General features: G+C 34.4%; 1 protein-coding gene across 1 annotated transcript; it reads right to left on the minus strand.

Annotated features, from left to right (window-relative positions):
* Positions 1-913: 913 nt before the first annotated feature.
* LOC106305119 (F-box/kelch-repeat protein At1g64840-like) lies at positions 914-2,535 on the minus strand. The gene is made up of 2 exons (XM_013741494.1): positions 2,392-2,535; positions 914-2,207 (listed from the first exon to the last, which is right to left on the minus strand). Exon 2 carries the CDS (start codon positions 2,200-2,202, stop codon positions 1,090-1,092), a length of 1,113 nt encoding a protein of 370 aa, XP_013596948.1. The 5' UTR covers positions 2,203-2,207; positions 2,392-2,535; the 3' UTR covers positions 914-1,089.
* Positions 2,536-13,067: the final 10,532 nt, after the last annotated feature.

Genomic DNA, 13,067 nt, shown 5'->3' on the forward strand with positions numbered 1-13,067 from the left:
ACAACCGTCTTTCGTCGTTCATATGGACGCGGAGTTGCCGATCTGGTTTACAGAGTCAATATGAGTCTGTAATTGTCTTGTTGTCAAAAAAAAAAAAAAATGCCAACACATCAAAAGCAGATTTCATTGTCTTCTTCACACAAACATAGCATTCCAGAATTCGACTTTAGCACAGCCTTTGTTACAAACAGATATCACCGGTTAAAACATTGATTCATGCAATTCAATAACTTGAGGTACAATTTAATTTTCTTAATGGATTTCACATTGGAACAGAACGTTGGAATATAGTTTCTGTCTGCTTACCAAATCAGCTCCAGCATGATCGAATCTTATATCTTCACATCATTAGCGTCGTAGAACTCTTTCCAACCTCCTACCAATCTCATTCTCTTACGTTCCTTCTCAAACCAAAAAGCTTATAGACCACTTCACGCCAGTGTTTATCCAATAGGCTCATCCTCTTTGCCATTCGGATCTTATTCACCTTTGTAAAAGCTATTGGAAGAACCTGAGCAAGACTCAAGAGAGAGACAAGGAATCCGAATCCATGGACTATAAATTGACAATGACTTGGTGATCAAACAAAAATAACCAGTTTATATAATCTAGACTAACCAGTTTAGATATTCCGACTCAATTGTTCTTCTTGAATTATGTTGGATAAACTTGGATAGCTTGGAACCCAATATATCACTAACTAGTTGGTGAAGGATAAGATAGGCTTGATATAATCTTAATAGTATTAAGAGTTATCTATTACTAATAGGAAAATGAAATGCAAAGTTGTGCTAGCACTATATTTAATGAAGAGATTGGTTTCAGAGGAAGACTTGTAGAGTCAACATGCTTGCAAATTAATAATCTACAAGGACCATAACATAACCAAGAAAGTATTTTGATACGACTGGAAACTTCTCCAGGCAAATAAGACAAACTGAAACTTCATTAAGAGAAAGGCCACCCAAAACATTTTTCCCCAGACATCACGTCAATACCTAAAATCATAGGAAAAAGTTTGTTTTGATCTAACAAAAACAAAAACAAAAGCAATAGATGTCCTAAAGTACCCAAAGCAAGACATAGAATTCAAAACTCAACCCGGAAAGCATAAGCCTCATGAGAATCAATGAATTTCACACGGCTTTCTCTTGAGATTCTCCATTCACCCACCACGTTTTTTTTTGGAACTTCGGGTGGTCCATACTTATAGAAGTAGGTTTCAACGCCTGGTCGTGCGGAGAACAAAATCGAGTTCCCGGTCACACCACAACCATCAGGAAGCTGGTTAGCCGAGAAGTAGACATTTGCACGATCTTGTCCAAGAAACAACACACGGTCTCCCAGATCATCGACCTCGGCCCATCCTAAACCCACCAGCCTACTCACTGTACATGTTACAGAACCATTATTAGGTTTGTTTTTCTTAACCAGGAAAAGCTCATCATCACCAGCTGGAATCAGATGAGTGATTTCATAGGTAAAGTTTTGAGGTATCAGGCGAACTGCTACTAGCGAATAAGGATGGATAGCTAGAATTTCCTTGTCATAGAAGAAAGAAGCATAGAACCTTCCTCTAAAAGTGACTAAAGCAGTGCATCGAAAACTTGGAACGCCCCGAAGCCGCACCCACTTCCTTTTAGTACTTGTTAACACGAACAAAGTTCCCGAGAAGATACGGAGCACAACGAACTCTCCTCCTCCTAGCGGAAGAATAGCAGCAGCGTTTTTGTAAGTTGTTCTCAATCCTTTAGGATCCCAACAAACCATTGTGTACTGATGGCCTAGAGATACGATCTGGGAGCCGATCACGTTCATCAATATTGTTGGATCAGATTTTCGCATCTTCACCCTTAGCGAGCACTGAAGAGGAGATGGGACCACCTCCATGTAGTCAGCAGACTCGTCTCGGCCTACTAATCCCATGAAAAACTCAGAAGCCGACTCATCAATGGCGAGGAGGAAAGGGATCTTGTGGAGGGAGCACAAGCCGTCCTTTTCGACAGGATAAGTGGGAAGAGAGTAGCTTGAGCGCAGCAGGGAAGCCGGATATGGGAATGCCGATCGCCACAAGGTGCTGACGGAGCGAGAATGAACAACATCGAAACAGTTCATTTTATGGGTGATAATCTGAAGAAGCTCTTCAGGGAGCTTAGTCCAGTCTGGTATCATCTTCTCCTCTTTCGTTGCAGGTTCAGCCATGTTAGCTGTGAAACCAGAGAGAAAAAATTAAGCTCTTTAGCAACTTCATGAACAGACAAGGATTAACCTCCATTAATAATAACATCTCCTAGCGAAGTATATGACTAACCAAGAAGGTTTTTCTCTAGTAACTTAATTACTTAAGAGTATCTATAGCCGACAAAACCAAAAAAAAAAAAGACACAGTACCTTTCGGTTTCAGAGAATTGTGCTCGGAAATGGCGACTATGTAATACTACGACTTTGAGATACAATTTCAATGGTGAGAGAAGTAACCATGCATGTCTTGATGGAAAGACAAAAACCTAGGAGGGAGAAGTTGTCGGAGAAGAAATGAAGTGACCATACATGTTCATCTCCGCGAGCAATTTATAGCATCGAGAAATGACGTCGGTTTTGGAATGGAAACGGCCAGGTTGTAATTGTAAATTACCCATTCAGTGTTTCGGTTTCGTCGATTCAGATTCAAAGTACTAAAAAGTGTTTTTTTTTCCTTTAATTTTTAAATCTTATCTTATCTTACTATATATTAATTTTGCTTATTTGTCACTCATAAAATAACTCTCCAATTAATTGTTTTAATTTGATTTGTCGGTGATTTTTTTTATTAAAGAATAATGATTATCACATATATGTATTTAAGAAAATTGTGTCATCAATGCTAGATTTTCATTTATTTTAATGTTTCCAATGATATCTAATGTAGCATGTTTATCCGCGATTTCGGGGATGATAATACTCTCTCTGTTCCTGAAAGTAAGATTTTCTAGAGTATGCACGCTTATTAAGAATTTAATAAATGTTTATAATTTAATTTATTTTTTACTTTATCATGTACTTTCCAATAACTTTCCATCAATGAAATTTAATCAATTCAAATATTCTCAATTAATGTTTCTCAAAATTATAAAAAATTACCTTAACAATATAGAAAATCTATCTTTGTGAAACAAGAAAAAAATCTAAAACATCTTACTTTCGGGAACGGAGGTAGTATTATACAAAAAGTACATGCTATGTTTATAATGTTACAATTATTGAATAATAATTTGAAATATTAAAAGTTTGGCATTTAATAGTTTGATTATCAAAAATTTCAGTATCTATTAGAAATTAAATAGTATTTAAATCTAAAATTTGAAAATAATTGATTGTAAAGCAAATTTTTATTTTAGCACTGAAAAAAAATAAATAAAAATCTAAAATATCAACTATTGAAATCTAAAATCAATTATTTCTACTTTATTAGATAAGATAATAAGTGTGGTGATTCTATATGATTTATAAATCATTATAAATATACATTTCCCCCTATATATTATAAATCATGATACTTTAACTTTTTTTATTGAAAGAAAATTAATGGTTATATATTATTATATAAAAGAATTAGATATTTAGGTAAAGAATTAGTAGAACTTTTTATGTTTTCTAAAGTCCACACAAAAACATTTACAAAATATCTTCATGATAAAAACATCCGATCATTGTATTGTTCCTACACAAAAAAAAATCTCTTTTTTTATTTCTTGAAAGTTAGAGTATTCCCGGTTTTTTCACGTGATAAAATAAAATAAATATTAATTCTACAACCAATTATCTGAATTAATTATAATATTGCTTTTCTGTACGAGAAATATTTGTAATGACTAAGGTTTACGTTGCTGAACTATTTTAAATCTCATAGATCTTCTAAAAATATATAATGAAATTTTTGATTATCCAATTATTTGAAATTAAAATTTTAAAATTAAATTATTATTCAAAATTTATATAAATGTAAACATATATTTCTTCGTATAATATAATTACGCGTAAAATTGCGGGCAAACACCTAATATACAATTATAATTAGATCTATAAGCAATTATCATTTTTCATCTAAATGAGATGTGCTCAAGATTTCTATAAATAGATTTGATGAAAGTCTCATAAATGATTTAGAAACTCTAATAAAATGATTTTGTAGGCCAGAATTAAAACCAAAAAAAAAATTAAAATGATTTATAAATCTCGTTGGGTTTAAAAAAACATAAAATTTCTAATAATGTCTTATATACAAATCTTATTCTTAATATAAGAATATACAACCATTATATTTATTTCTTTAAAAATATATAAAAATATTTTAAATAATTTATAAAAATACGGAATTGATGAAACATTATATTTTCTTTCTATAATTATGCAATTAGCTACCATAAATTATTAGTTGTAATATTACGTGTGATTTTTGGTAACTTGTATTAATTGGTTCTAGAGTTTCCTTTTATTTTTTGATTTGATTAAAATAAATATTTAATAAAAGTCACCAACCAATCAAATAATAATAATTTCGTTAAACTTCACCTATGAGCGACACGTCATCAGAAATCACTGAATTGACTTTTCAATTATCGTCCCTGAAATCGCGAACAAACACCTAGCATGTTATTTATATCCAATCTAGCATGTCAAATGTTAAATAATCCGTATGGTCAATTACTCTAAACATTTTATCCAATGAATTATTTTGTGATTTCAGCAATTATTATCATGTTCATATCATCTTTAGAAAAATATTATTTGTGTTTTCGTATATATGTTATTTTTAGCAAATATTATTGGAAATGTTATGTAATATTAATTGAATGACATTTGGAAATCAAAGTTACATAACATATAATAAGACTGTAAGCAATTTAAAATGGAGCATACATTAACTATTTTTTACTATAGTTGTTGATAAAATCTAATAAAATATTACAAAAGTCATAATATTTATATTTTTAAAGAAATAAAAAATCGTTTTATTTAGAAATATATAAAAAATTAAATTCACATTCAATTTTGTAAAATAAAATATATATTATATCTTGTCAAAACATAACAAATATTATCCTACTATATATTAATTGAGAAGACAATTTAGTGACTTTTTCTTATGTGTCACTCATATGAGAGATCTCCAATTAATTGTTTTAAATTGATTGGTTTATGATTTTTTTATTATTGATTTATTTAATTCAATTCTAAAAGAAAACTAAATCAAAAATCAACTTAATTCAATAACCAAACAAATAATACTTACCAATAATGATTATCACAGATATGTATTTAAGGAAATTGTGTCATCAATGCTAGATTTTCATTTATTTTAATGTTTCCAATTATATCTAACTAATATTGTAACTTTTGGTAAGATATAATCAACATTCCAAATAATATTACGTATAATAACTAATTTTAGAATACATGTTAAATTATAATTTATATTAAAATATATTTTATTCGTATAAGGGAGATTTAAAAACTTCTTTTGCATGTTAAATAGATAATAAGAAAAAAAAATACAAATTAGTGGTTAGTATTTTTATTACTTATGTATTATGATATAATAATATACAAAATTATATATTATATAATTTAGAGTAAAAGTAAAACTAACTCTTGATAAGAAACATATTTAAGCTTTTCTATTAACAAATATATAAATCATTAATTACTGAAAAAGTTGGTAGATTATTTCATACATTTTAAAATGATTTGGTTAAAAAAAGATTTAAAAACGTTTCCTTGTATGTTATATATATAATTAAAAATTCAAATGAAATTAGTAATGTTAGTTAGTTGTGTATTGTATAACTAATGATATGCAAATGTGTATATATAATTTAATTTTAAATTAAAAAGGTAAACGAACTATAGATATACAAAACAAAATGAAGTTGCATTTTCCATCAAAAAATCTGTACAAAACTATTTGGTTCATACAAACGAAAAAATTATGTTATACATTTTAAAAAATACATTTTTAAGAAAGTTCTGTAAAAATTATTTTGCATGTTATATAAATAACTAAAAACAAAATTAAATTAGTAGTTAAATTTTGTTACTTGTGTATCTTATAAATAATAATACACAAAAATTAAGAATAGTCATATAGACTTGACTCAAATACCGTATTAATTAATTGAAAGATACGTCAAAGACCAAAAGCCTTGAGAATATGCTTATATCTGGTACTTCCGCTAGCTTGTTATCTCTGAGAATCAGCTCCTACATATACAAATGACTATCAATCGTAAGGCCTCGAGAGATCATATTTGTGAAATTCGCAGAATCAGAGAGTGGATGATAATAATCACCTCGAGATCGGACAAGGCGTCCCAGCGAGAGAGAGGCTCGACGGCGGAGTCTTCGATTAGGTTTTGGCGAAGAGAAAGCTTCTTGAGCATAGAGAGGTGAGCGATCCTCGAGTCCAGTTCCGATAAACGGTTCACCGTGAGATCCAGGTCAGTTAGCGTCGGAGGTAACTCGATTGAATCGAGATGTAGTGGAGTATTGATTGTGGAGTTCTGGATCGAGAGAACTGAAACGATGGTGAAGAAACGGTGAAGACGAAGAGCGAGAAGCGTAGAGCCTCATGTTATCCGTCTTGGGTTGAATTTTTTTTTTTAATTGAACCGGGTAGCAAAGCCCAATGCTAACCGACGAAGCCCATCGAAACACAGCAGAGCCCATACGAAAGCAAGAGCCTCGTGTCTTTTGCCAGCGTGTATTATTGGAATGTCTTGATTGGTTAAATATATTAGCCTACGTGTACATGCTAGAAACACTCCATATTCACCTTTTAGTATAGTTTAGATTCTTAGACACATAGAGCTCCTTCAACGTGCTAGAGGCCTTTGATAATCCTTCCAACGAAGTGATTTCATTGAAAGATACGTCAAAGACCAAAAGCCTTGAGAATATGCTTATATCTGGTACTTCCGCTAGCTTGTTATCTCTGAGAATCAGCTCCTACATATACAAATGACTATCAATCGTAAGGCCTCGAGAGATCATATTTGTGAAATTCGCAGAATCAGAGAGTGGATGATAATAATCACCTCGAGATCGGACAAGGCGTCCCAGCGAGAGAGAGGCTCGACGGCGGAGTCTTCGATTAGGTTTTGGCGAAGAGAAAGCTTCTTGAGCATAGAGAGGTGAGCGATCCTCGAGTCCAGTTCCGATAAACGGTTCACCGTGAGATCCAGGTCAGTTAGCGTCGGAGGTAACTCGATTGAATCGAGATGTAGTGGAGTATTGATTGTGGAGTTCTGGATCGAGAGAACTGAAACGATGGTGAAGAAACGGTGAAGACGAAGAGCGAGAAGCGTAGAGCCTCATGTTATCCGTCTTGGGTTGAATTTTTTTTTTTAATTGAACCGGGTAGCAAAGCCCAATGCTAACCGACGAAGCCCATCGAAACACAGCAGAGCCCATACGAAAGCAAGAGCCTCGTGTCTTTTGCCAGCGTGTATTATTGGAATGTCTTGATTGGTTAAATATATTAGCCTACGTGTACATGCTAGAAACACTCCATATTCACCTTTTAGTATAGTTTAGATTCTTAGACACATAGAGCTCCTTCAACGTGCTAGAGGCCTTTGATAATCCTTCCAACGAAGTGATTTCATTGAAAGATACGTCAAAGACCAAAAGCCTTGAGAATATGCTTATATCTGGTACTTCCGCTAGCTTGTTATCTCTGAGAATCAGCTCCTACATATACAAATGACTATCAATCGTAAGGCCTCGAGAGATCATATTTGTGAAATTCGCAGAATCAGAGAGTGGATGATAATAATCACCTCGAGATCGGACAAGGCGTCCCAGCGAGAGAGAGGCTCGACGGCGGAGTCTTCGATTAGGTTTTGGCGAAGAGAAAGCTTCTTGAGCATAGAGAGGTGAGCGATCCTCGAGTCCAGTTCCGATAAACGGTTCACCGTGAGATCCAGGTCAGTTAGCGTCGGAGGTAACTCGATTGAATCGAGATGTAGTGGAGTATTGATTGTGGAGTTCTGGATCGAGAGAACTGAAACGATGGTGAAGAAACGGTGAAGACGAAGAGCGAGAAGCGTAGAGCCTCATGTTATCCGTCTTGGGTTGAATTTTTTTTTTTAATTGAACCGGGTAGCAAAGCCCAATGCTAACCGACGAAGCCCATCGAAACACAGCAGAGCCCATACGAAAGCAAGAGCCTCGTGTCTTTTGCCAGCGTGTATTATTGGAATGTCTTGATTGGTTAAATATATTAGCCTACGTGTACATGCTAGAAACACTCCATATTCACCTTTTAGTATAGTTTAGATTCTTAGACACATAGAGCTCCTTCAACGTGCTAGAGGCCTTTGATAATCCTTCCAACGAAGTGATTTCATTGAAAGATACGTCAAAGACCAAAAGCCTTGAGAATATGCTTATATCTGGTACTTCCGCTAGCTTGTTATCTCTGAGAATCAGCTCCTACATATACAAATGACTATCAATCGTAAGGCCTCGAGAGATCATATTTGTGAAATTCGCAGAATCAGAGAGTGGATGATAATAATCACCTCGAGATCGGACAAGGCGTCCCAGCGAGAGAGAGGCTCGACGGCGGAGTCTTCGATTAGGTTTTGGCGAAGAGAAAGCTTCTTGAGCATAGAGAGGTGAGCGATCCTCGAGTCCAGTTCCGATAAACGGTTCACCGTGAGATCCAGGTCAGTTAGCGTCGGAGGTAACTCGATTGAATCGAGATGTAGTGGAGTATTGATTGTGGAGTTCTGGATCGAGAGAACTGAAACGATGGTGAAGAAACGGTGAAGACGAAGAGCGAGAAGCGTAGAGCCTCATGTTATCCGTCTTGGGTTGAATTTTTTTTTTTAATTGAACCGGGTAGCAAAGCCCAATGCTAACCGACGAAGCCCATCGAAACACAGCAGAGCCCATACGAAAGCAAGAGCCTCGTGTCTTTTGCCAGCGTGTATTATTGGAATGTCTTGATTGGTTAAATATATTAGCCTACGTGTACATGCTAGAAACACTCCATATTCACCTTTTAGTATAGTTTAGATTCTTAGACACATAGAGCTCCTTCAACGTGCTAGAGGCCTTTGATAATCCTTCCAACGAAGTGATTTCATTGAAAGATACGTCAAAGACCAAAAGCCTTGAGAATATGCTTATATCTGGTACTTCCGCTAGCTTGTTATCTCTGAGAATCAGCTCCTACATATACAAATGACTATCAATCGTAAGGCCTCGAGAGATCATATTTGTGAAATTCGCAGAATCAGAGAGTGGATGATAATAATCACCTCGAGATCGGACAAGGCGTCCCAGCGAGAGAGAGGCTCGACGGCGGAGTCTTCGATTAGGTTTTGGCGAAGAGAAAGCTTCTTGAGCATAGAGAGGTGAGCGATCCTCGAGTCCAGTTCCGATAAACGGTTCACCGTGAGATCCAGGTCAGTTAGCGTCGGAGGTAACTCGATTGAATCGAGATGTAGTGGAGTATTGATTGTGGAGTTCTGGATCGAGAGAACTGAAACGATGGTGAAGAAACGGTGAAGACGAAGAGCGAGAAGCGTAGAGCCTCATGTTATCCGTCTTGGGTTGAATTTTTTTTTTTAATTGAACCGGGTAGCAAAGCCCAATGCTAACCGACGAAGCCCATCGAAACACAGCAGAGCCCATACGAAAGCAAGAGCCTCGTGTCTTTTGCCAGCGTGTATTATTGGAATGTCTTGATTGGTTAAATATATTAGCCTACGTGTACATGCTAGAAACACTCCATATTCACCTTTTAGTATAGTTTAGATTCTTAGACACATAGAGCTCCTTCAACGTGCTAGAGGCCTTTGATAATCCTTCCAACGAAGTGATTTCATTGAAAGATACGTCAAAGACCAAAAGCCTTGAGAATATGCTTATATCTGGTACTTCCGCTAGCTTGTTATCTCTGAGAATCAGCTCCTACATATACAAATGACTATCAATCGTAAGGCCTCGAGAGATCATATTTGTGAAATTCGCAGAATCAGAGAGTGGATGATAATAATCACCTCGAGATCGGACAAGGCGTCCCAGCGAGAGAGAGGCTCGACGGCGGAGTCTTCGATTAGGTTTTGGCGAAGAGAAAGCTTCTTGAGCATAGAGAGGTGAGCGATCCTCGAGTCCAGTTCCGATAAACGGTTCACCGTGAGATCCAGGTCAGTTAGCGTCGGAGGTAACTCGATTGAATCGAGATGTAGTGGAGTATTGATTGTGGAGTTCTGGATCGAGAGAACTGAAACGATGGTGAAGAAACGGTGAAGACGAAGAGCGAGAAGCGTAGAGCCTCGTGTTATCCGTCTTGGGTTGAATTTTTTTTTTTTAATTGAACCAGGTAGGAAAGCCCAATGCTAACCGACGAAGCCCATCGAAACACAGCAGAACCCATACGAAAGCCAGAGCCTCGTGTCTTTTGCCAGCGTGTATTATTGGAATGTCTTTATTGGTTAAATATATTAGCCTACGTGTACATGCTAGAAACACTCCATATTCACCTTTTAGTATAGTTTAGGTATGTGTGGTGTGTCAAACTGTTTTAGTTTATCTGAAGTATTTCATTGACAGTTGCACATAATGTCTCTAAACTTTCTATTTGCCAAAATTAAGAATAATGATACATAAAAAACTAAGAATAATCACATAAACTGGACTCAAACACCATATTAATTATATATTTGTGGTGTGTGAAACTGTTTTAATTCATCTGAGGTTTTTCATTGACTGTATGGACAAACCGGGTTTGGTAACTTTGTTGGGGAAAGATGGTTAGATGGTACTTGAAAGATTTTGCTAGAGCAAACGGATTAAACATGGGAAAACGCAACTCCTGTGCTCAGTTTGCTCAGTACGGAATTCAGAAGCCAGAACCGATTAGTGACTTTAATTAACACTTACACAAGACAGCTTCAAAAACAGTAGACTGGTGATTCATCAATCAACTCTTGTTCTAGAAGGTTATTTAGTTCTATTACTTGCATTCTCATTGGTTCAAATCTTTTTCCAGGGTCTTCCATTGCCATTCATGAGGGAAAACGGCATGAACGAACCTGGAACGATAGCTCTGCTGGGAAAAGATGTACATAAATTCGTTTATATGATTCTGTTTATTACTTTTTAAAATATTAAAAATCATCTTAGATACCAGATATTTATATCCGAACAACTGAATTACCCGACACTTAAACTGAAAAAGCCAAATTATCTGATATTGTTACCTATATTATCCAAAATTACCCGAAAAACAGAATCGAACCAGAACTAAATTGGATTCAATTTTTTTTATAGATATAAGCCGGTTCCCAACTTATCCGATATTGTTACCTATATTATCCATCACGGGAGTTAGCGTAAGTGCGACACGTATTAAAGTGACTTCTCAAATAATATTATAGAGATTTATCTGTATATTGAGAAAGTAAATCAGATTTATAGAGTATACCCTTTCCGGTTTAAATACCAAACATCCTAGACCTGGAGTAATAGTGGCACTTGGTAACTTTTTTTTGTAGTGGGTGTGGGTGTGAAATGTTCCCAAAAAATCGTCATAGATCAGACAAATGATGGCATTTGCTAGATCTTGAGAGCCTTGCATCTCAAGTTCCATGGCATAATTGCTACAACTATACTCTTCGGGTCGATGAGGAACTTAGATTTCGTACAAGTAGCAAACTCAATTTCCGATATCTCATGCATGAAACTTAGCTCCAATATTAGTGATGATTAAGTTCACAAAAATCTTCGTTATTCGTACGTGAGACAGATATGTGTTGTGTTTATTTTTATGTTTTGGAGACGAGTTTGACACTTTTGTCAAAGCCCTTACTAAATTCAAACCAACACGTTTAATAAATGGAAGTCGATCAGTGCCGGTCCTCAGATATTTCGGGTCCAATGCGAAACCAAAAATATGGGCCCAAAATGACAATAAAAATTTTAGTTACGAAATTAAAAGTGAATTTACAATATTTTCAAGATTGCAAAAGTTTATCAATCCTAGAAATTATCTATTTACTTTTTTTATATTATAGACTAATGAAAAAAATATTCAAGGTTTTATTATGTTGCAATTTGATTAGGATCCATTCTTACATTTGTTACAAAAAAAACAGTATGAATTGTAAGCTTTCAAGTGTATAAAATTATAGGCCCCATACCAATGTTTCTTGAGTATCTGCTCAAGACCGGGCCTGAAGTCGATAAAAAATAGGAAGTCAAAATAGAAACAAAATCGGCAATAAGACACTGAATACTTAAAAAAGATAAAAGGAAAAAAAAACAAAAAAAAAACAAAAAAAAATTATGCGTTCAATATTTTATAAAAGAGTCAGAGTCCCTTCTCGACCAGACGAAGGAGATAGGAATGGAATTCTGCCTTGACCCTCCTGGAGGCGCAAAGTTCATAATTCAGTGTGGTGCGGCCTAGCAGTATTATAAGGATGTTGGTTTAATGTTTTTCAACACATTTGTTAAAAAAATTAAATATATATATTTATATTTTAAATTAAAAGATATCAAATTATATTATGATTTAAGTAGTTAAAAGATTATATATTAGCTTTAAGGAAATACATTTAATAAAAAATTTAAATGATGATCCAAATAAAAATATCACACATGAATCAAGGTGAGTTTGTTAACCAATCCGGTTTTTTAGGAATCGATGTTATATTAGGAATGATATATTATTAATCCATATTATTAGTAATAAATGAATGATATTGATTTGTAGTGAGAGTATATTTTTAAAAAAAAATCACACATGAATCAAGGTCGTAACTTATGTTTTAATATATAACTTCTGTTTTAATATATAACTAGATTTTTACCCGCACGCCCGTGCGGATGTTTTCTTTAGCTTTGATATTTGTCTAATTTTTTTTTATTTGATTGAACGTAAAACACTTATATATTTGTTTATATGTATTTTAAACACAACAATTTAATAGGAGAGATCCATAGTAATTTATCATGTCTTCAACAGTCAGTAGTGCTAACTGATAATATATATATATATATATATATATATATAT

Source organism: Brassica oleracea, chromosome C7 (assembly GCF_000695525.1).
Source record: "Brassica oleracea var. oleracea cultivar TO1000 chromosome C7, BOL, whole genome shotgun sequence".
Lineage (NCBI taxonomy): Eukaryota > Viridiplantae > Streptophyta > Magnoliopsida > Brassicales > Brassicaceae > Brassica > Brassica oleracea.

Bases quoted from the DNA above. Each gene is read 5' to 3' on its own strand.
- LOC106305119 (XM_013741494.1), bottom strand. From the start codon at position 2,202: ATGGCTGAACCTGCAACGAAAGAGGAGAAGATGATACCAGACTGGACT.